The following is a 22,487-nucleotide window of genomic DNA, read 5'->3' as shown; positions in this document are numbered from 1 at the left end:
CTCCGTTAAAGTAAGCTCTGCTGGAACGTATATCTTTTTTAACCTAGTGTCATTCGTGTAATATTCTCCTCAGTGATTCTCATTCGAAATTTCGATAAAACTCAAACAAGACGAGAGATGCGCGCTGAAAATAAATCGTAGGACAAGAAAAAATCTTGACAAATATAGAACTAAAAGAATGTTTATTCGCTTGTCATCATTCCAGTATTTATTCGTTTATTTATCAAATTATTCATACATAAATCAAAGAGTATCACTTTCATTCGTAGCGTCGACATTTTTCAATTTGCTTCTAAGCTTTCCCATTTTCGAAAGCGGCTTTTCTTTCGACAGCTCTTTTTCGAGCTTACTGAGTTTTTCCAAAGCTTCAGTATACCTCTTATTCGAAGGTTTGATGGAACCTTTAGTTGAATTAGTGCTTTGTCTTTTTAGTTGTCGCTGCATCTCCTCACTAAATTGCAATCTCAATATCGTTTTTAAATCGTCGACAGAACAATGCGGCAATTCATTGTCTCTTATATAATTGAATAGTTCTGTCTCATTGGATCCACATAAAGAATAAAAGTTCATTGTAACGTTCATGTTGATTTTTGAGGGCTCGGAAGAGAGGTTTCTATAAGCATGTTGTAAGACATTTACATTTCTCAACATTTTCTTAATCCCATTATGGTTCAGTACTTTTATGGATTTTGCGCCAGTAATCAGGGCGTAGTTATTGACTATATCAAGGCCAATGAATACTGTATTTTTCTCTTTTTCTGATAATTGCTGTTTTATTTTATTCTCAGTCCTTCTTAATTCGGAAATTAGAGAAGCTATATTTTGATCTAATTCAATACTTCCTACATCCATATTCCAAATCTTAGTATTCTGGAAGAAAGACCCGATGTCGTATATACACAAGGCCCTAATATTGAATCTTAATATGGTGATTAATTTTAATTTCAACGTTTTGAACCCATTAACAGTATCATCAAATTTTTTAGAGGCCTTTTCATCCATCAAAATCTTCAAGTTTCCTGATGAGTTTGTATTGGCATTTGAATTCATAAGGTTCAGATCCATTGATTCAGAGAATGACCAGTTGCTCCTTAATTTATCGGCATCTATCACGGGCTCTTGGTTTACTTCATCAATATTAATGGCCTTCTTTAAGTCTGGCAGCCAAGATAAGATCCATATCACGCTTGCTGAAAACTGCAAGATTGTATCCAAGGTCAAGTTATTGAATAAATCAGATTTATTCAACCCTTTACCGAGATGATAGAAATGAGGTATATCTTTGAACAACTCTCTGGACTCTTCAATGAAAAGTGACTCATCTCCATTCAAAATCTTTTGCTCTTGATCCATTAAAGTGCTATTCTGCAACCACGTTGTGATTATTTTCCTACTTAAGCGCCTATCAGAAGTACCAATTAGGGAATTAAATAGTTCCAGATAGTAATTGTAAAAATGACTTAAAAGATCTAAAATGCAGTATGATATTTTCTCTCTGAATGTATTTGCCGTGTTGAAAACATTCAATAAGTTGTAAAATAGTCTTTGGAAATCTAATGCTGTTTTGAATATGTTATGATTTTCATCGGATAGTTCTAACGCATAAGGATTATTAGATTCTACTTCTATTGTAAACAAATAATTCATGGTCATCTGAATTCTTGGAAGAAAACTTTTATTCACGTAATCATCAAAAAAGGTCAGAGACGAAACAGCATTTTCTTCTAAGACCCCTGGTGTAATTGTGGACGTTGACTGCGTAAATAGTAAAAATGGATCTAGAATAACTTTCATATTGAATACAGAAGGAGGAATTAAAGGCTCATCTTGTTCGAATGATTCATCTTTAACATAAATAGAGTCCAAATCCATGTTCGAAGAAACAGAAAATCCGGGAAAAATATCCTTTAATAAGGCTTTTAATTCAAAAGCTTGGTCCTTCACAGATGAATTGTCCTCAATGTTATACTCCAAAGAAAAAATTTTGGGATTCTTTCTTTTGGGTAAATTGGGGGCGTTGTTTGTCGTGACAGTTATTGATTTGGCGCTGGAGTTATCACTACTTCGCAATTCGGGATTATTGATATACCTTACAAGTAGTAATTCTATTTCGTCTAACATTTTGCTCCATATTTTATTGAATTTGTAAGCAGATTTGGTCGAGGAAGTTGGCTGCAGAATGTTTGACATTTCAAAAATAACCCGATGACATTGAATAGCATAAAGTAACTTCAAAAAGATCTCCCAAAAGCATTCCCTCAGAATAATAGATAGTATGTCCTGTACGGGTAGACCAAATTGGTTGTCATTTTTCAAACTACTGGCCATTTTAAGCAAAGATGGATGCTTTGAACGTATTGATTCCGTGCTTTTAACAATTATATTGTGTATTTCCTCTTTGGCTCTTTCCGTTATGATGTTGAATGCAACAGGTAACTTATTAATATTATTGATGGTTTTCGATAAGAACGCGATTCTATTGAAACCTTCATTTTCTTGTTTTCCAGATGATTCCAGTGATGGTTGAGTGGCAACATTCTCTTGCAACATGATAGCACCTTTATTTAGCGATTGGTCATGGATGAATTGTTCGAGATTTCTGTTTATTGTTTTTGCGTGTTCCGTGATGTCGATATTGACTATGTTATACAGGTAGTTTTCCAAGCTGGTAAAACCATTATGAGAGATACTTATGATCTTGAAAATATCATCATTGGTTACTCGAGTAAAATTCGTTTTAGTAGATTTGGAGTACATAATGTCGTGAATCTCTTCTATTAAATTGTTAAATAGCATATGCTCTTGTAATTCAAGTTGCTGGTTTATAGGTTTCAAGATTTCCACTGTCTTTAAGGATTTGTTGTTCATTAGTATAAAACCCCTTTCCAATAAAACTTGCACTCGATGGAAATTCTCCTTCCTAATGTTCTCCTCAATCTTTTCGGGAATTTGCAGTAACTCCTCAATGTTGACTAAGACATCAATCATTCTTGTGTACTTCAGGTTGTTATCATTTAATTCCTGTAAAGAACCTTTATCCGTGGTGATTTTCTTATTAGCTTCTCTCAAGCAATGTTTTAGATTTAAAGTCTGCTCTTGGGCTTGGATGATTGAGCTGACTACTTTTCCATAAGAAGCCACGTTAGTATTAAAAACTTGGCTATGTTCATTGACAACATCTTGTAAGTGGCTACCGATTTGTGACTTCAGTTGGTTGAACTCTTCATATCTATGGCCTAGACCCACAGATGTGTCGTCCAAAAATGCAAGCGCTAATTCTAAGGGATTAGTGTTGTCTGAAAGTATTCTATTCCATTGAAGATCTATCCTATTCAAGTCATTTTGAAGATGGTCCAGCGAACTATTCATAGCGGATTGCTGAGTCTCTGAAAGACTATTGATGGAAAGGCCACGTCTTCTGCCCTTCTGCACCGGTTTCAAGTGATCCATTTTATGTAGGCGAGAAGGTTGAATGTTGTAATGGAAACACGGCTGGCTTGTTCTGTTTCCTTGCCACTACTAAAGTTATTCTCTGTTAAGTATACTCATTGTTATTTAAAACAGAATAGCAGGAAACCATTCTCTTGTTACCCGCAAAACATTACATGGCGTCAAAAAAAAGAAGAAGTATTCTGGTAAAAATAAGATTATATGATATACCTATACGTGTAGTTACTACTATAAAGACGAGGAGGTTAATTCGGTTTTGAAACTATTTACTTCCTCAATCAAGTAGTCTCTTAATTTAGGCATTGAATTTAACTCGAATTCATAAGTGAAGTCAAAAGGGCCTTGAAGACAAACAGGTTCGTCATCTGGCTTCCTTACTTCGTTCAGGAACGGATGTGATATGGCTTGTTCCACATTTAATCTGTGCGTCGAATCCCAATGGAGTAGAGACTCTATGAGATCAATAGCTTCATGCGAGGCAAACGGGAAAATATTGGACCATGGGATTTTCTTATATACAGGGTTATTACTGCTTTTGCCGAGATTCCAGGCTTTAATAGTACCGAACTTGATCAAAAGATCTTTATCAGGGGTGCCCAAAACTTTGATGATTTCAAAAATCTGATGCATGGAGTCACGTCCCATGAATACGGGCTTCCTAGCATAGAATTCTGCAAGAATGCATCCGACGGCCCATATGTCAACGGATTTGTTGTACGGTTGGTTGGACAAAAGCAGCTCAGGCGCCCTGTACCATCTTGTAGCAACATAATTGGTTATATGGGGCTGTATAGTCGAATGACATTGGAAAAACCCGGCATGAATACCTCTAGCGAGACCGAAATCGCAGATCTTCAGACACCCATTTAAAGTGCACAAGATGTTTCCTGGCTTCAAATCTCGGTGGATTACATCTGCGCTATGTATATACTTTAGACCGCACAGAATCTGGTATAGAAAATATTTGATGTGGAACTCCGAGAGCTGCACGGACGAATGTATGACTTTCGCCAGGTCATAATCAATGAGTTCCTGGTAGCAATATAGCCCGTCATACGGTGAGCTGGTCACTATCTCAAGATCAATTAAATTGACAATGTTTTTATGACCCTTGAAAAAGTTCATAAATTTCAACTCACGGATTGCCCTTTTCAAAAGGATTTCCTTATTGAAGATGTTGCTAATCTTTTTCACCGCTATCTTAGCGGGTGGGTTCTGACCTTTAAACTTCACGGAGCACACTGTCCCATAGGCACCCTTGCCCAAGAATTGGATGATCTCGTAGTATCCAGGAATGGATATTCTCTCCTTGGCAAAGATTGTCCTCTGTTGAGGATCACCGAGGCTGGCTGCCACATTTATGGCTCTGGTATTGTCTGTTAGTGTCCGGTTCATTCTTGGAGCCTTGAATACGTCTATAATTGCATCGGTATGCTGTATCGCACGACGTTAAATACCATCCAAGTGTCACAAATTAGTGTCGCTGCGTTCTACCCGCACGCCTCGTCGCGCGCGATAGGTTTCGAATCACCCGCCTTTTTCCGCCTGTTTTTTTCGCCGTTCGTTTATTTAGCGGTGGGCAAACAAACAACACAGTATTTATTACTGGTGTCGACTATTAAGAAAGGACTGTTTTGGGAGGTGTTTATTTCTTATTTCTGCTCAATTGACTACCGTATACATAGTAAAGCACAGACGTAATGGCCGCCCCAAGAGAACCTAAGAAGAGAACCACTAGAAAGAAGAAGGACCCAAATGCCCCTAAGAGGGCTTTGTCCGCCTACATGTTTTTCGCTAACGAAAACAGAGATATTGTTCGTTCTGAAAATCCAGATATCACGTTTGGACAGGTCGGTAAGAAATTGGGTGAGAAGTGGAAGGCTTTGACGCCAGAGGAAAAGCAGCCTTATGAGGCCAAGGCTCAAGCTGATAAGAAGAGATACGAATCCGAAAAAGAATTGTATAACGCCACTTTGGCTTAGGGATGCATCTTCCCCGCGTTTCTATCTCTTTCTCTTTTCCCTTTATTCTTCCTGAAACTTGCTTTATTATCCCACTCTTTCTATTCCTCTTTTCCCTACAGCCCTTTCTCTATATCTATACATATGATTAAATAAATAAATAAAAAAATTGTATTATTAATATATATTTTATTATCATCAAGTTTTCTTTATTTGTTAGGCCATCTGGCCATGCATTAGAAATGTAGATCGAGTACAGCTCCTCTCAGTTAATGGCAAGATTAGTTTAAAAGCGTCCCCTTCGTTTAAATAGTAACGAAACATCCGTTTCATCCTGACGAACCCCATTCCTTCGTACAAGTTTAGAGCTGCCACGTTTTCAACCTCTGTTTCTAGCATGATCTCGTCACAATGTGCGCTTTGCATCTTGCTGATGGCAATCTCCACCAGTTTTTTGGCTATGCCATGTCCGCGGTACGTAGATTCCACTGCAAGCATCCCTATATATCCTCTCTGTCTGACGTTTCTGTGCGGGTCCATCTTGCACACAATGCACCCAATAGGTACTTTGGGGGTTTTACTGTTGCTGTCCACTGCAATGTATGTTAATTCAGGCCATTGGTTTAAGAAATATCTATATACGTATACTGAATAGGGTTCTGATAAATCCGCATCTATTAATCTTTTGATACTAGCAAATTGCTCTTCATTGCATATGTCTAATGGCTTGTACGCTATTTCCATGGTATGGTACAACACCTTTTCTGTAGTGACTCCTTTAACTTGTAATTATCTTTCTACATTTGCTGGGCTGTATTGTCAATGATCATTATTTTCACTGATTTTGTTATATGGTAGCCTTTTTACCGCTCTGGCTACCCGGTTTCTTGCTAGGAATGAAACTATAACAGCGATGCCCTTATTTAACCGCACCACTTATCCTCATTAATGGCAAAGTAGATAGTGTCTGAACAATAGTTGCGTTATTGTACTGTTTTTTTCTGGAAGATACTTCTATTCATTTTTCTTTTGCACACTATGGCACACTTAGATGAATATAACAGTGCGTCTACACAGCAAGTGATAACGCCGCTACAAACTACAGCCACTATCACTAATGCGATTTCTGGAGATTCAATCACAACTAATGTTAATTTTTTTGTTTCCCTGGAAAAATTTAAACTGTTCATTTCCAGAAAATGGAAAATTCCTTCTGATCAGTTACTGATTCTATTGCCCTACGGTAATAAATTGAAGCCGTCTATGTTTAAAGATCTGCTGATTGGTAGGACCTTCGCCCCAAATGAGTTTTATGTTTACGATAGAAGACTGTTCTCGCTTATTTCTAAACCTGTACCAGCGAATCTTAGAACTTCAAGAGACTTCAATCTTGCAAACTCCCTTAATTCCAAAGATTTGACAGAGACTTTAGAGTATTTAATCAAGAACAGTCACATATCATCGTACCAAGGTGGCGACACTATCATGATCAAGCCCATACCCTCACCTTTGGAAGATGCAGATGTGGCTCTCTCGCGTTTGAACTATCATACTGTATCTAGTCTACTAACGACGAATCTTGGTTGGTTAAGCGCTTTAGAAATAGATGTTCATTATTTCAAGAGTCTCATACCAGATATCACAGCTCAGGTTATACGTATTTTTGATAGTTTAACCGTTTGTTCGCAATATCTAAAATTGTATTGCTTTGATGTTGAGAGTCTGTATAATTCAAATGTTCAATTTTTGAATCAGTTAGTAGATAATGGCATGACTTCAAAATGGGAAAAGTGTTTTAATGAAACTTTGAGTAAGTTGACTGGTTTAGAAGATGATTCTTTACAAAAGTTTATAAATATTGAATCTCTCCTGGAGAATGAGAAGTCTGTAAAAATTTTAAATCACTCAATCAACGGTAAACTGAATAAAATCAAGAGGGAAATTGATGAGAACTCAAACTTTAGAGAGACAATAACCCTGAATATCAACAAATTGCGAGAAATATTCACACCAGATGAATCTAAATATGAGCTTGAGAATAAAATGGCAGAGAGTTTTGAGGTACTGGTATCAGAAATGCGATCAAGAAGTAGGAATGTTCTCGCTAAGGAAGTAGATGAATTCAAGAGTAAAGAATTTTTAGAAAGCATGAATGAGATGTTGGAAAAAGATAAAAAAAATTCAGTAAAGTCGTTATTCACTATATCACAAGCGTTGTATTCACAAACAGAAGAACTAATAGAATTGAAAAAAAATTTGCAAAAGCATGCCATTGTTACTTTGGGTCACATAGCGTTCACGCAAATGGAAATCTTAGGTATCAAGAGGTCGTTGTTAAATGACTGTAATAAGGATTTAGAGTTATACAAGAAATATGAAGTAGAATTTGCACAAGTGGAAGATCTACCCTTGATATATGGGCTTTATTTAATGGAAAGATATCGTAGGTTATCATGGTTTCAACAAATTTTGTCATTTGTCGAAGATTTTCATCAAGACTTAAAGGTGTTTAAGCAAAATGAACTGCGGACAAGAAAGAAATGGATTAAAAACTTCGGCTCTATTGCAACTGTTTTCTGTGAAGATTTGTTGTCCTTCTCTGATTTTACACATCTGAACAAATATTACTCTCTGTCTTGTCCATCAAATAATAGCAACGAATACCAAAATGAGAACTCTACAACACATTACCATGAAGATCTAATAAAACTATCTCAAGTCATTGAAAAATATATGGCACAGATTAAAGAAACGAATGTTTCAGCAGCAATTGTTGATTTACTTTCAAAAACACTTCTGGAAGCGAAAAGGTTCCATGTAATTTATTCAAATTTCAAAACAGATAACAATAATGGCTCTAATAGCAATATCGATTCTCCCCAAGAATCTGCCGTATTGAAGAGTAATGATGTAGTCAAAGGTTATAAAACAAGAATAAAAAAACTGGAGTCTCTATTACATGAGTTCCAGTATTCTGATATGGATCATTGGCCTCAAGGTATTCTCAATACCCAACTTAAGCCTCTTCGTAGCTCTAATCCAACTATAAACAAAAACAAATTTTTAGGCGCATCAGTTTTATTGGAACCTTTCAACACTTCTGAGCTAAACAATGGTGTTAATCATCATGTCGATAGTCTTCAAATTCAAGAGTTGGAGAATAATGTAGAAGATTTAATGCATCAAATTCAGTTATTGAAGGAAGAAAATGGTCGAAAGACAAAGGAGACATCAGAAATGAGGAAGAAAATAAGTGATTTGGAGGTAGAGAAGACGGCCTACCGCGAAACATTGACTAACTTGAATCAGGAGTTGGCAAGATTAACTAATGAAGAAGAATCACATAGAACGGAAATTTTCACACTTAATGCATCTTTTAAAAAGCAATTGAATGATATAATTGTCCAAGACAATGAGAAATTAGTAAGGATAGAAAAACTAAAAAGTGATTATGATGATATTTATAATTCCAGAGAACGCTTGCAAGAAAATCTAGATGATTCTAATAAAAAGTGTGAAAAAGAGATTGCTTTGTTGAAGGCTGAAATTGAAAGGCTGAATGAACAAGTTGCTACATTAGGGAAAAATGAAAATGAGATAAAATCAAGTTCGATGGAAAGAATTGGAGAATGTGATACCACTCCTTTAGCTAAGGATGCAGATGAAAAAGAGCTGGTCTCCCCTTACGCACAAACTTTACAAGATAGAGTATTTGATATAATATCGACAAATATTTTTATCTTAGAGAACATTGGGTTGTTGTTGACCTTTGACAATAACAACAACATACAAATTAGACGTGTCAAAGGGTTGAAGAAGGGAACCGCGCAAAGTAATATTCTGGATGAAAGTACTCAAATGCTGGACGTATGTGATAATTCTATGATAAAAAGTCCGGTATTCCAGAAAATAAAAGATAAATATGATTCAATAAAGTCGTCAGGCAATGAAACAGATAAGAACGCGCAGCAAAGTATCTTCCTAGAAAATATCACCCAATTTTATGACAATAAGCTTTATGAAGTCGCAGTTATCAGGAGATTTAAGGATATTGAAACTCTGGCTAAAAAATTAACTAAAGAAAATAAAATCAAGAGAATGTTATTAGAAAGATTCCAAAGAGAGAAAGTTACTTTAAAAAACTTTCAAATTGGTGATTTAGCGTTATTTTTACCAACCAGGGAGAACGTTAACTCAGTTGGATCCATGTCATCATCTACTTCATCACTAAGTTCATCATTTTCATCCGTTGATTTATCAACACCACCGCCTTTGGACACTATGTCTATACAATCATCTCCTTCCATCATACACAGCAATGTAGTAAGTCAAGTCGGCGCTTCTGGTAAGGACAAGAATAAATCGATGAAACCTTGGGCTGCATTCACAGCCTTTGAGGAAAATACGAGATATTTTTTGAAGGACGAAAAGGGATTAACAAAAGGAAAAGAATGGTTTGTAGGCCGAATTATCACTTTGGAACATTTTGTGGCAGATAATCCCTCCAATAATCCATTCCGCCTACCGAAGGGCTCAATCTGGTTTCAAGTCACTGCTGTTGTAGTTTCATTTCAGGGGATTTGAGAAGTGCTGAACAATTATCACAAACAACAAGATCTCAGTTATATTATAATTATATCTTTATTTAATACTATTCTTTTAATATGATAAATCACATCTTCAACTACCAGGTCTCTTGAATATATCTATCAGATTTTTCCATTTCTTTCAGGTAACGTTTGGCAGTTTCCTCATTACTAAAATTACCCCATTTTTTCAACATTTCAATGAATGTTAATCTGACTTGAATAGGCATTTTACCGGATGAACCACATAGGAAAAAAACGGCTTCTTTATTAACCACCAGATCCGTTATTTCCTCGCCCAGTTTCCATAAGTAGTCCTGAACATATTTAACGCCTGGTGAATTCTCAGTATCTCTGGAAAAAGATGTATACAAGACGATTTTTCCTGCACGGGCCCAATCTTCAAGTATGTCTTTATAAATATAATCTTTATCCTTATACCTACAGCCGAAAAAAAGTCTGGTATCTTTGAATACATCTGCTTTAACCACGGATAGTAATGGTGCTAATCCAACACCTGGGCCAACAAGAATGATTGGTTTATGCAAAAAATCATTCTTGATTATATGATTATTTTGTAATTTGTACCTTATCTGTTCTCCCTCTTGCAAGCTTGCAATGTAACTAGTACATATTCCTTTTCGAATTTTCCTCAAGATAGTTTTATATTTTACTACCGCAACTGTTAGTTCAATGTCAGGATCCCCAGGGCCACTAGATATAGAGTAATACCTTGGTTTGATTATAGGCAAGTAATCTAGCACGTATTTCCAAGGCAGCTTTATAGAAAGAAAATCTTCCAATACTTCAAGAATCGATCTTCTGGGTCTATTACAATAGTCGTATAAGTCCTGCATATCTTCATCAGTAGCAAACTGGTGCAATTTTTCTCTTTGATCGTCTAATTGTTCTTGGCCGCGTTCCATCTTCGTAACATCCGTTGCAAAAGTCCAAATCTTCAAGAAAAAACTTGTTCTAGGAATGCTCATAAAATCACAGTGGTATTTTAAGATGTTCCTTAACGTCATTGGCTTAGCTAATCCACCATCCTTGAGATCATTTGGAACTCCGTTGGTAAAAATCAACGGTTTATCCGCAACTTCTAACCAATGGCTTTGATTTGATAAAAACCTTGAAACATCCTCATCTGTGTTGCAAGGATAAATAGCTGCTGTATCACCGGGTTCATAGTCTTCTGAATTTTTTTCAACGTTACTAAATTTAAACTGCCTGACATCTTGGAAATGATCATCAGATGTGATCCTCTTATTTGTATTAACTCTACCAATTTTCACCGACTTATCCCCTTGGAATTCAATTTTAATTTTATTAGCATCTTCTCTAGCAATTCTGTCTGAAATTTGAAGATAGGATAATGGCTCTAGATAAATCTGCGGGTCTAATTGTTCCCGTTGAATTACCTGGCCGTTAACCTTCCTATTGGGAAACTTCTTTAAAAGAAAGTTCAAAACTTTTTTTTCATATTCGAAATAGACTGACTCAACCCCGAGACCAGTACCTTTGTTGCTACCAGCCATAGCCTGATCGTCCGCCTCTAATCTATCAAATAATTCATTAGCACCCAATTGTGTGACAATACGCTGGTGTAGCTTTCTAATACCATAATTAAACTTGGGGTAAGATGAATCACCGAGTCCAAGCATAGCAGTTTGAATATGATTTAAAAAGTTCGATGGCAGATTCTTTTTTTTTAGAAACGACCAAAATGTGACTGATCTTTCACATTTCAATGCATTAACGTTTGTTGGTAGTTCACCTTGCCCAGTCGTGGAGCATATAATGAAAAGATACTTGCATTTCAAGATATCCCGTGGGTCATAATCACCAATAGAGCAAAAAGTATGAGGGAAATGCAAGCGATGTAGTCGATGGGATAAGATGGTAGCAAAGTCATGCGCATTTCCTGTCTCTGATCCATAGAGGATGACAATCTTCTTACTCGGTGACATACGGTGATTGATGGGAACACACTCGGCCAAATATCTATGAGATTCTTTTCGTTAACAAGGCCCATGAAATTTCTTGAAGGTTGTCTTATTTTTTTATAGAGTCATCGCATTGCCGCAAATGCTTAGTAATTGAGAAAAGTGAATTTCTGGATGACTACAGATTGAAGTAATACAAAAACTTTATTAAATATTTACATGATATATGTAGTTGTGACAAAATACCTGTCATCCACTGAGCTTATTTACTTATCTCAGTTCAACGCCATACTCTTCGATCAATTTGGAGCAAACCGTTTCTTGTAAAGCGTTTACTTCAGCATTCGTTAAATTTCTGTCCATTGATTGATAATTGATTCTGTAGCACGTGGATTTTCTGCCAGTTTTTGGATGAGTAAAATTGTCGACTAGTTTGACACTTTCTACCAGATCGCCAGCAATATTTCTAATAATTTCCATTAGATCGTTTTCATGAATTTGGTGAACATCTGGTTCATCCTTTGGTAACCAAAATGCAACATCCCTAAAAGATCCTGGGTGCTTTGAATATGGCTTGAAAGATGTAATCAATCCTTTGGAGAATTGTTTTGAAAATCTTTCATCAGAACTCCAAAGCAGTCTAATATCAGGTATTTCGAAGAGGAGCATAGCAATACGATCCAAGCCCAAGCCAAAAGCCCAGCCAACAGTTTCAGAAGGTTTATAGCCGGCTCTGAGTAACACGTCTTCACGAATTAAACCGCATCCACAAAGTTCCAGCCATTCGCCCTGCCACCAAACTTCGATTTCCCATGATGGTGCAGTCCATGGAAAATATGCGTTAATCCAACGAACTTTAAGCTCCTTGGGTGTATTATTCGCTTTATCCTTTATCATGCTAGCTATTTTTTTATTGAAAACTTCAGAAACAATCAGTTCAATGGATCTCTTCAGATGTTGAGAACATAAATCAACCTCAAGGTCGGACATATACTCCTGTTTGGGATTGTCTTCTTTCAGAGGTAAGGTATTATCATCGACTGTTATCTTTACATTTTCTTTATTTAACTTATCCTCCACCTTTCTGATATCTTCGCGGATCTTCTTGATATGGAGGGGCTCTTTGGCGCCTTCATTGGCTTTTGCTCGTTTCCAGATTGTGGCACCTTCCATTTGATGGAACACTGGATAATGAGTTTTGTCAATTTCATCTCTTCTGTACACATCTGCGGATATCAGAAACCCACTTTTTGAGTTCTCTGTATCGTACTTTATTTTTTGAAAGCATTCTAATTCGTGAGCAGAAGTATGTGTTCTCAACAAGTGTGTTTCGTTTATATAATATGTATCTGATTTCGATCTTCCAGGATGGTCTTTGGGAAATCCTAACGAATCGAAGTTTTCCATAGTAGTTACCACAGGTTTGAAATTATTAAAGATCCTGAATGAGTTGTCAATGGAGTTTAATTTCTTTTCAATCAGATGACGAAGAATACCTATTGGGTGTGATTCTTTCAGATGCAGTGATCTATCGGTTAGCTGTATTATTGAATCGGTAACGTTGGTGATTTTGGGGTTGGTCTTGTATTTTATACCATTGATTTCCACCTGTGGGATTTTAAGGGTTGAATATAAGCGATGCAGACAAATCCTGGTCCTTAGTATGCTACTGGGTAACATTGAAGGCGCTGCTTTATTAAGTGATACTTTGTTTGTGTTGTTTTTCTGTGAAGTTATAGATGGTTCCTTTACTTTTTCTATTTTATTTTTTTCATATCCATTCAAAACTTTAATAGACTAATTATTATTGTTAGTGTTGTCGTTAAATAATATTGAGTTATTTGAATATGTAAATAGCATTAAGAGATAGACGTCATGTTGCGTAGCTTATGTTAGTATACCCGGAATGTATCTGTAAAGCGATCATCAGCTCTTGTATGGTTTCGTTTTCCTTTTCTACTTCAACTTGGTCTCCACCAGAATTATTATCGTCTGGTGTTGGAGTTATGGGAAATCTCGACGATATCTCAATAAGTTTTGACATCAGCTTGTCTCGTTCTACTCTTGTTGCAATCAACTGTTTGTGCAATGAAGATTGGTTGCCTAAAGATTTCAAGAGCTCGCAATCCAGACGATTGCTTTCGTCTAAGAGATTTTGTAGCTTAATGGTTAATATATTGCTATTGTCCGGTTTCTCCAACATTCTGATAAGAAGACCAGTCCTTTCAAGATTAATCTCTAATTGATGTCTGATTTCCAAGAGGCGCTGCTGACTGGGGCTTAATATTATTGCGTGATTGTGTTTTCTAATCAAGTACAACTTGTCCAACGTGATCAATAGTTCTTTATATACTCTCACATGCTCCTTTTCCAACTGTTGAATCCTTTCCCATTGCTCTGCAGTACCACTTGTCATTTGTCAACAATTTTCAATCCTTTTAATGGGAAACCATGGTAAGAAGATCCAAGATATAGAGTACATAGAATGAAATGGCAGTACTCTTTTATTGTCAATACGCATCACCCTTCACGGTTTGAAATTTTAACGTAATGGATTAAACATGTACAAGAGTATAGATTTTGCTATCTCGTACAGAGACCTTACAATACGGCAAACAGACTACAACTAGTCAGGAGATAGTTGAGTTTTAAACCATATAATATGCAGAATCCTTACGGCCACTTTACTAACAACTCCATCGGGGAGAGAGAAAACCCAGCTCAAAATGAACCATTCGGACAAAGCCTGAAAAGTCCCTTGGGTTATGCCAGATCTTTTCCTTCTCTAACTTACAATAGCGACAACTTTATGGCCAGTGAGCAAAATCCACTAACCTTGCCAGATTCTCATTTGTCCTGGAATAATGTTAATCAGGTGTCCAATCCTTTGATGGTAACACCGCTTCCGGGATTACAAAAGCATGTTAACAAAAATACCAAAAAAAAATTATCAAGGGTATCGAAGAAGGTTGCAAGCCCTTCCAATGTGGTACCTACTAATATAATGAGTAATTGCAATATAGCAGGGAAGAGTACTAGAGGTTCGGCACCGGAATGGGAAGTTAGAACGAGTGGCAGTGATGAATTGGAGAGAAGGAAGAGAAGGGCGGAAAGATTTAGTCAGGGACCATCAGCGATGACAAATAGTAACGACACTCTGAATGAAGACTTTGCCAATTTAAATGCCATCAGTAGCAAATCTCACCAGTATGATAAAAAGATTCATGTCGTGGGGCGTTGTCAGACTTTAGAGAAATCTTATTTGAGACTGACTTCGGAGCCTAATCCTGATTTAATCAGACCTCCAAATGTTCTACAAAAGATGTACTGTGTATTGATGGACAAATATCAATCTAAAGCAGCGACTTATACTTATCTTTGCGACCAGTTCAAATCAATGAGACAAGACTTAAGAGTGCAAATGATTGAGAATTCGTTTACTATCAAAGTTTACCAAACACATGCACGTATTGCCTTGGAAAATGGAGATCTTGGGGAATTTAATCAATGCCAAAATAGAATAATGGCACTATTCGAAAATCCTACAATACCAAAAAAATCTTATTCCGAATTTGTATGTTATTCCATTTTGTATTCGATGTTGACTGAAGATTATCCATCTATATCTCAATTGAAGCTGAAGCTGATAGATGGTGATGCATCTGAAATATTGGGAGATGAGCATGTTAAAATGATATTCGAGTTGAGCGACATGAAATTAGTCGGTAATTATCATCATTTTATGAAAAACTATTCAAAACTGCACAAATTTGAAAAATGTCTTATCAATTCATTTTTGAATCTAGAGAAGTTGCTATTTTTGACTATAATTTGTAAAAGTTACAATCAAATTAATTTAGACTTCATTAAAAGTGAGTTTAACTTCTCTAGTATAGATGAGACAATTCATTTTTTGGGTGAGCAAAACTTGATGGAGTTTGTATTGAACAAACAGATTAGCGGCAGTGACGGCAAAATAAAAAATATTAAGATTTTAAATACCAAGGGATGTAGGCTACAGTTGATACAAAAAATTATGAGATCTAAAAAGATTGATATAAAGGGACAAAAATGATGGAGAGGGAAGGAGATACGTAGGACATATAGTTTCTGTTTTTCTATATAAGCATATACATATTCACAACACATTAAAACCTCTTGAGTGCATTCAGTTCTTGTTTTCTTTCGAAGATTCAAATTATATCAGCTGTACACCGCTAATGAAAGAAAAGCAGATTGTTAACCATTGTTACTGCCTCGACAAAGAAACACGTACTGGAAAAGTTTTAGAGTTATAGTTAATTATATAGTTGTTTTATGGATTTTGTATATAATTAAAATAAAATCAAGCTTCAACCATTTCTCTCAATCTTCTGATGGTAGATCTAACAGTGGCGGCAGCAGCAGTGGAGACAGTGTAAGCACCACCAGCGACAGTCTTCTTACAAGAAGAACAAGACCAGATACCAGCAGCACCTCTCTTGACAGTCTTCTTACCACAGAAAGAACAATCGTATCTAGCGTGTTGTTGGATTTCCAACTTCTTGACTTGTCTTCTCAAAGAAGAACCGTAACGGACACCGTACTTACCAGTGATACCAACCTTCTTAGTTCTTTTAGCCCTGTATTATAGATAAAAATATCAAAATATGTTAGTAAATCTTGAAAGATGTCTTGAATACATCGAGGTTTAGTGTTTCGTGTGATTATGTAAGGGTGACTACTGCCTTGCGTATGTCCTTTCATGACCACAAATTTCCATAAGCTTCGACTGGAAGAATCCAACGATAAGTTCTCCAACCAAGTATACAAAGAAACTGGTTCATAAGGTAAAGATTCCACATAGATGTACTTCACTTATAATCATCTTGTTTATTTTGGACATGTTGTTCACGGCTTTTCCACAAACTTGGTATTACAGAGGTCTTTTCAGGATTACTTTTTCCAGTTCCTTTCACCTTGAAACACTACTCCTTCAAATCAACGTTCCCGCAAGCGAACAGTAATTGTGTGTGTTATATATCATACATTTTTGTCTCAGTTGTCTTCCTGTTATTTGATACTGTTGGGTCAATTCAAAACAAGCGTCTAGAATAGTGCATATTATACTGGAATATGACATCCCATATAGCTCAATACCTCACACATTACCGAATGAGGCGCTTCTTGCGTTGCGTCAGTATGAGCAAGAACAGAAGCGAAAGTGAAATGTAAAAAAAAAAAATCAAAAACTGTGAAAAAATTACCTAAATGTACGGCTTTTCTAAGAAATTTAGCAGTCCTGAACTCTTTGAAAGAATTAGCATAACCCGGACCTTGGCCAAAAAAAAAAAAAAAAGAAAAGAAATAAGTTAAAAAAAAACTGTAAAATAGTGCAAAAACCACCCCTCGAAAGAAGAAGCGATGGTGTAGATATTGCTGAAATGGCCTAAAGTAACGGCATAATTCACCCCCTTCGTATAGATCAGATATAATAGTTATTAGTTTAGGCGCACACTCACTCTTCGAGACATATATTTATTGCTGCTGTTTTTCTGAATACTGATGGACAACAAAAGACTGTATAACGGCAACCTATCCAACATCCCTGAGGTTATAGACCCTGGGATCACAATTCCGATTTATGAAGAGGACATTAGAAATGATATTCCACTGAATGCAAGCTCTCGTTCTGCGGGCGTATCTGACAAGAGAACCCGTTCTAATTCTACTTCCCCACAGAAAATTGGTTCATATCGCACTCGTGCAGGCAGATTCTCTGATACTATTACCAATCTCCTTCCTTCTATTAGCGCTAAATTGCACCATTCAAAAAAAGCTACACCTGCAGTGGTTGTTTCTCCCACTAGCAGCACTCCGGAGAGTTTAAATTCCATAACATACGCTCCTAGAGTGTCCAATGATTCTTTTACGATAGCAACTCCGCTATCTCTGCAATCCACTACTACCAGAACAAGAACAAGAAATAATACCGCATCCTCTCAAATTACCGCCAACTCTTCTTCAACGAGTGGTGTAACTAATCCCACTAATGCAAATATTTGGAGTGCAAATGCGGAAACTAATACGTCATCTAGTCCCCTGTTTGATTATCCGCTTGCCACTTCTTATTTTGAGCCTTTGACCAGATTTAAATCCACTGATACCTATACCTTGCCTCAGACAGCTCAATTGAACAGTTTTTTGGAGAAAAATGGAAATTCCAACATATGGTTAAATGCGGGCAATAATACTACCGACCATCTTAACACTCCAATAGTGAATAGACAGCGTTCTCAATCTCAATCCACTATAAACAGGGTTTATACTGATGCGCCGTACTATCAGCAACCTGCACAGAATTACCAGGTCCAGGTGCCTACCAGAATTCCAAAAAGTGCACCTCTATCCCCTGTTATCCTTGATGATGTTGATCCAACTACAATCAACTGGATCACCACTAATCAAAATGTTCCACTAGTCAATCAAATATCTACGCTTTTGCCTACTAATACAGTATCTATTTCAAACGTGTTTCCATTACAGCCTACTCAACAACATCAACAAAATACTATAAATTTGACGAGTACTTCCCTAGCAACCTTATGCTCACAGTATGGTAAAGTCCTTTCTGCGAGAACGTTAGGAGGGTTAAATATGGCGTTGGTAGAGTTTTCTACAGTTGAGAGTGCAATATGCGCCCTTGAAGCTCTACAAGGTAAAGAACTATCCAAGGTGGGTGCACCAAGTACTGTATCTTTTGCGCGAGTTTTGCCTATGTATGAACAGCCACCTAATGTTAGTGGATTTAGTAATACCCCAAAACAACCACTATTGCAGGAGCAGCTTAATCACGGTGTGCTTAACTATCAGTCGCAACAACTACTCCAGCAATCGGAACTACAACACCAACAACAGTCCTCCTCTTTCAATCATCCAAATCTTTCATACAGTAATCCCACCCAAAATTTGAACCATCTACAACTCTCTTCAACTGAAAATGAACCTCACCCCTTTCCATTGCCTCCGCCATCACTGTCAGATAATGAGGAAGAATTACTAAACACCATAAATTCTTTCGGGTTAGAATATGACCATTTAGAGCTAAATCATCTCTTACAAAACGCCTTGAAGAATAAAGGAGTATCAGACACAAACTATTTCGGTCCATTACCTGAGCATAACTCTAAAGTTTCAAAGAGAAAGGATTTTTTCGATCCACCAAAGTTACGAGAATTAAGGAAGCAGTTTGACTCAAATGCATTATCTACTATAGAAATCGAACAATTGGCAATTGTCATGTTGGACCAACTGCCTGAATTAAGTTCGGATTATTTGGGTAACACTGTTGTTCAAAAATTATTTGAGAACTCATCGAATATCATAAGGGATATAATGTTGAGAAAATGCAACAAATATCTGACATCGATGGGTGTTCACAAGAACGGTACTTGGGTCTGTCAGAAGATCATCAAAATGGCAAAAACGCCAAGGCAAGTACACTTTGTAACTTCAGGTGTAGGGGATTATTGTACTCCACTTTTTAACGATCAGTTTGGAAATTATGTTATTCAGGGCATACTAAAGTTCGGTTTCCCCTGGAATAGTTTCATTTTTGAAAGCGTTTTGTCTCACTTCTGGACAATAGTACAAAACAGATATGGGTCTCGTGCTGTAAGGGCTTGTCTCGAAGCAGATTCTACTATCACTCAGAGTCAATTATTGACGATCACTTCGCTGATAATTGTACTCTCTCCTTATTTAGCCACAGATAATAATGGCACTTTGTTGATTACTTGGCTTTTAGATACTTGCACGTTATCTAATAAAAACTTGATTTTGTGCAATAAATTGGTAAGTAAAAATTTGGTCAAATTATGTTGTCATAAATTAGGATCGTTAACAATCTTGAAGATTATGAACTTGAGAGGTGGTGAAGAAGAACTTTTGTCCAAAAACAGAATTGTCCATGCAATTTTTGATGGTCCAGTTTCTAATGATTCTGTTTTATCTCAAATATTAGATGAGGGTAAATATGGACCAACATTTATTTATAAAGTCTTAACCTCAAGAATCCTTGAGAATAACGTTAGAGATGAAGTTATAACAAAGATTCGTCAAGTGATTTTGAACTCTAATATTAGTTTGCAAAGTCGTCAATTATTGGAAGAAGTTGGGTTGTCATCAGCAGGGATATCACCCAAACAATCTTCTAAGAATCATCGTAAACAACATCCTCAGGGATTCCATTCTCCTGGGCGCGCAAGAGGTGTTTCCGTGTCGAGTGTGAGAAGTTCAAATTCAAGAAAGAATAGCGTTATACAAATGAACAACGCAGGCCCAACACCAATGTTGAACTTTAACTCAGTCCCAATGAGTGAAATAAATTCATATTTTAACAATCAACAAATGATGTATCCTGGAAATCAAAATCAAAATCAAAACAGTAATTCGAATGGAATCGATGAGTTGAAATCACAATTTGATTCATTTAAAATTGCTAATGGAACAAATTTATCTTTACCCATAATCAACCTGCCAAATACTAACCATCAATCAAGTGGAAACAGTAATAACAATAACACTGTATATTCAATGCAATCGAATTCTCTAAGTCGGTCTGTGAGTCATAATAACAGTAACAGCAACAATAATGATAATAATAATAATAATGATAATAATAATAATAATAATAATAATAATAATAATAATAACAATAACAGTAGTAATAATAATAGTAGTAGTAATAATAATATCAACAGCATAAATGATACAAATTTGTCCCGATACAGGTCATACGGATATTAGTTACCTCTGTCAACCTTTCTTTTTAATTTTGTTTTTGAAGCAATTTTTTTTACTTTTTACCTCAGAAGAATACCAAGAAGTTTAGACATTCTTAGGTAAATATCACGACTTATGACCTTTTTTTCATTTTCCTTATTTTTTTTTTCTTCCTCTTTCGTACTGTTTTTCAATAGATTCCAGTCTTCACTTTTGTTAAAGATTAATAATGGAGCACATTTTATGCTTTAGGAAATTTGTAAGAGTCTCACGTCGTGCATACATGTGTACGTGGACCCAAACCACATTAACACTTCCATTTTTTTACATAATAATTAATAAATTAGTATCCTTTAAGTAAGATCTTTATTTTTTGCCAATACCAAGTACTTCGCACTTGGAAAAATAATATATTTATAAATATTTACATATCTATACATCAACGAGCTCAAAAGCGACAAAACATAACCCTTATTTTACGCCATGTCATATAATAATTTACATATATAAGTCTTTTGTACCCTCCTGAACTATTCGTCGTCGTCTTCATCATCACTTTCAGCTGTTTCCAACCACGTAATGAATGGTTTAGCAGCTCTACGAACCTTTTTGGATACATCCTTAGGTACGAATTTCTTGGATGACTTGGTACCGAATCTCATAATTTCCTCTTCTGAGATGATATCGTTATTGTATAGTTGAACTAAGATTTTTGGTAAAAGTGGAATTAGATCCTTATGCTCTAGGCCTAAAAATCTTTCAATACCACCCAAAAAGTTCTTCTCATATTCTGAGGTGACTAAAACCTTAGTGAAAAATGCATTGTGTTCAGCTATTTCATTTACAATATCTTCGTCAAATAGACACTGGGCCAAGACACAACCAATCTTTGGATCATTTAGAATATCTAGTTCTACAGCCTTCTTATAAAGCTCCACATCAGATGGTAGATTTTCCTTATCTTCACCAGCTTCCGCTAAGATCCATTCGCCGTATTCATCTAATTGGTTAAGTTCGGAGTTCACCTCTAATTCTTTGGCACGAGCTCTAATGGCTTCTTCAGACATATCAACGGCCCATTCGTCATCTTTAACCTCGATATCTTCCAAAGTGGAGGCAGCTGCCTTAATTTGACGAGATAATTCATCTTCATCCTCATCGTGATGTTGTGGAGTAGATGAACCGGTGCCGTCTGAAGGAGCATTTTGAGATTTACCTTGAGCGATATCACTAATGGACAACCCACCACCACGGACATTGGCGGAAGCTGTAGCAGCCTTCTTCTTTTTCTTAGAACCAGAAACAGAGTCAGGTGGGTTTTTCAAAATGAAGGAAGATAGTTTATGCCTTAAGTCCATTGGAGTTCTCTTACCACATGCCTTACAGTCCCTAACTAGATCGTTATCTTTAGTAATGATGATCTCTGTTTCTGGGTTCTTACAACTTCCACAAAGAACAAACTTGTTAATGAAACCATCCAGTACGTCTTGTAACTTGGCAGGTTCGTGCACACCATTAACTAAATAACGATCTTTGTCGACGGAGATGGAGGTTTGAGCACCTAATTCAAAACCGAAATACTTGACAATGTATGGAGCAGGCCTATTTAGCGCATGAGAGATGTCAGCAACATTCAAGACGGCTGTCTTGATACCGTTACCTCTACCTTCCACCTTGGCTTGGATGGGAGGCATTTTGTAACGGTAGAATGGATCATGGTTGTCTCTACAAATATTAATAGACATCTTGGATTAGTGAACGTGTGTTGATGCAAATTATAG

At 36.4% G+C, this 22,487-nt stretch overlaps 12 protein-coding genes across 12 annotated transcripts; 4 read left to right on the top strand and 8 right to left on the bottom strand.

Annotated features, from left to right (window-relative positions):
• Positions 1–243: 243 nt before the first annotated feature.
• Positions 244–3,450, bottom strand: SEC8 (exocyst subunit SEC8; the record flags this gene model as incomplete). Its single annotated transcript, XM_056226306.1, has 1 exon — positions 244–3,450. One exon carries the CDS (start codon positions 3,448–3,450, stop codon positions 244–246), a length of 3,207 nt encoding a protein of 1,068 aa, XP_056080038.1.
• A 228-nt stretch (positions 3,451–3,678) lies between these two features.
• Positions 3,679–4,845, bottom strand: SMK1 (mitogen-activated protein kinase SMK1; the record flags this gene model as incomplete). Its single annotated transcript, XM_056226305.1, has 1 exon — positions 3,679–4,845. The coding sequence occupies one exon, from the start codon at positions 4,843–4,845 to the stop codon at positions 3,679–3,681; it is 1,167 nt and encodes a 388-aa protein (XP_056080037.1).
• Positions 4,846–5,150: 305 nt separating this feature from the next.
• On the top strand, positions 5,151–5,432 carry NHP6A (high-mobility group nucleosome-binding protein; the record flags this gene model as incomplete). Its single annotated transcript, XM_056226304.1, has 1 exon — positions 5,151–5,432. The coding sequence occupies one exon, from the start codon at positions 5,151–5,153 to the stop codon at positions 5,430–5,432; it is 282 nt and encodes a 93-aa protein (XP_056080036.1).
• A 195-nt stretch (positions 5,433–5,627) lies between these two features.
• MAK3 (peptide alpha-N-acetyltransferase MAK3) lies at positions 5,628–6,155 on the bottom strand (the record flags this gene model as incomplete). The annotated part of the gene is made up of 1 exon (XM_056226303.1): positions 5,628–6,155. One exon carries the CDS (start codon positions 6,153–6,155, stop codon positions 5,628–5,630), a length of 528 nt encoding a protein of 175 aa, XP_056080035.1.
• A 294-nt stretch (positions 6,156–6,449) lies between these two features.
• ATG11 (autophagy protein ATG11) lies at positions 6,450–9,995 on the top strand (the record flags this gene model as incomplete). Its single annotated transcript, XM_056226302.1, has 1 exon — positions 6,450–9,995. One exon carries the CDS (start codon positions 6,450–6,452, stop codon positions 9,993–9,995), a length of 3,546 nt encoding a protein of 1,181 aa, XP_056080034.1.
• A 100-nt stretch (positions 9,996–10,095) lies between these two features.
• TAH18 (NAPDH-dependent diflavin reductase) lies at positions 10,096–11,967 on the bottom strand (the record flags this gene model as incomplete). Its single annotated transcript, XM_056226301.1, has 1 exon — positions 10,096–11,967. The coding sequence occupies one exon, from the start codon at positions 11,965–11,967 to the stop codon at positions 10,096–10,098; it is 1,872 nt and encodes a 623-aa protein (XP_056080033.1).
• A 246-nt stretch (positions 11,968–12,213) lies between these two features.
• On the bottom strand, positions 12,214–13,623 carry MSF1 (phenylalanine--tRNA ligase; the record flags this gene model as incomplete). Its single annotated transcript, XM_056226300.1, has 1 exon — positions 12,214–13,623. One exon carries the CDS (start codon positions 13,621–13,623, stop codon positions 12,214–12,216), a length of 1,410 nt encoding a protein of 469 aa, XP_056080032.1.
• A 193-nt stretch (positions 13,624–13,816) lies between these two features.
• MCM16 (Mcm16p) lies at positions 13,817–14,359 on the bottom strand (the record flags this gene model as incomplete). Its single annotated transcript, XM_056226299.1, has 1 exon — positions 13,817–14,359. One exon carries the CDS (start codon positions 14,357–14,359, stop codon positions 13,817–13,819), a length of 543 nt encoding a protein of 180 aa, XP_056080031.1.
• Positions 14,360–14,605: 246 nt separating this feature from the next.
• Positions 14,606–16,018, top strand: THP3 (Thp3p; the record flags this gene model as incomplete). The annotated part of the gene is made up of 1 exon (XM_056226298.1): positions 14,606–16,018. The coding sequence occupies one exon, from the start codon at positions 14,606–14,608 to the stop codon at positions 16,016–16,018; it is 1,413 nt and encodes a 470-aa protein (XP_056080030.1).
• A 270-nt stretch (positions 16,019–16,288) lies between these two features.
• On the bottom strand, positions 16,289–16,973 carry RPL43A (60S ribosomal protein eL43; the record flags this gene model as incomplete). Its single annotated transcript, XM_056226296.1, has 2 exons — positions 16,289–16,565; positions 16,972–16,973. Coding segments are annotated over 2 exons (279 nt in total).
• A 514-nt stretch (positions 16,974–17,487) lies between these two features.
• On the top strand, positions 17,488–20,730 carry PUF2 (Puf2p; the record flags this gene model as incomplete). The annotated part of the gene is made up of 1 exon (XM_056226295.1): positions 17,488–20,730. The coding sequence occupies one exon, from the start codon at positions 17,488–17,490 to the stop codon at positions 20,728–20,730; it is 3,243 nt and encodes a 1,080-aa protein (XP_056080028.1).
• Positions 20,731–21,236: 506 nt separating this feature from the next.
• On the bottom strand, positions 21,237–22,451 carry TIF5 (translation initiation factor eIF5; the record flags this gene model as incomplete). The annotated part of the gene is made up of 1 exon (XM_056226294.1): positions 21,237–22,451. The coding sequence occupies one exon, from the start codon at positions 22,449–22,451 to the stop codon at positions 21,237–21,239; it is 1,215 nt and encodes a 404-aa protein (XP_056080027.1).
• Between the last annotated feature and the right edge of the window lie 36 nt (positions 22,452–22,487).

Source organism: Saccharomyces mikatae (assembly GCF_947241705.1).
Source record: "Saccharomyces mikatae IFO 1815 strain IFO1815 genome assembly, chromosome: 16".
In the NCBI taxonomy this organism is placed as follows: Eukaryota; Fungi; Ascomycota; class Saccharomycetes; order Saccharomycetales; family Saccharomycetaceae; genus Saccharomyces; species Saccharomyces mikatae.
This window is presented reverse-complemented; position numbering and strand designations above follow the sequence as displayed.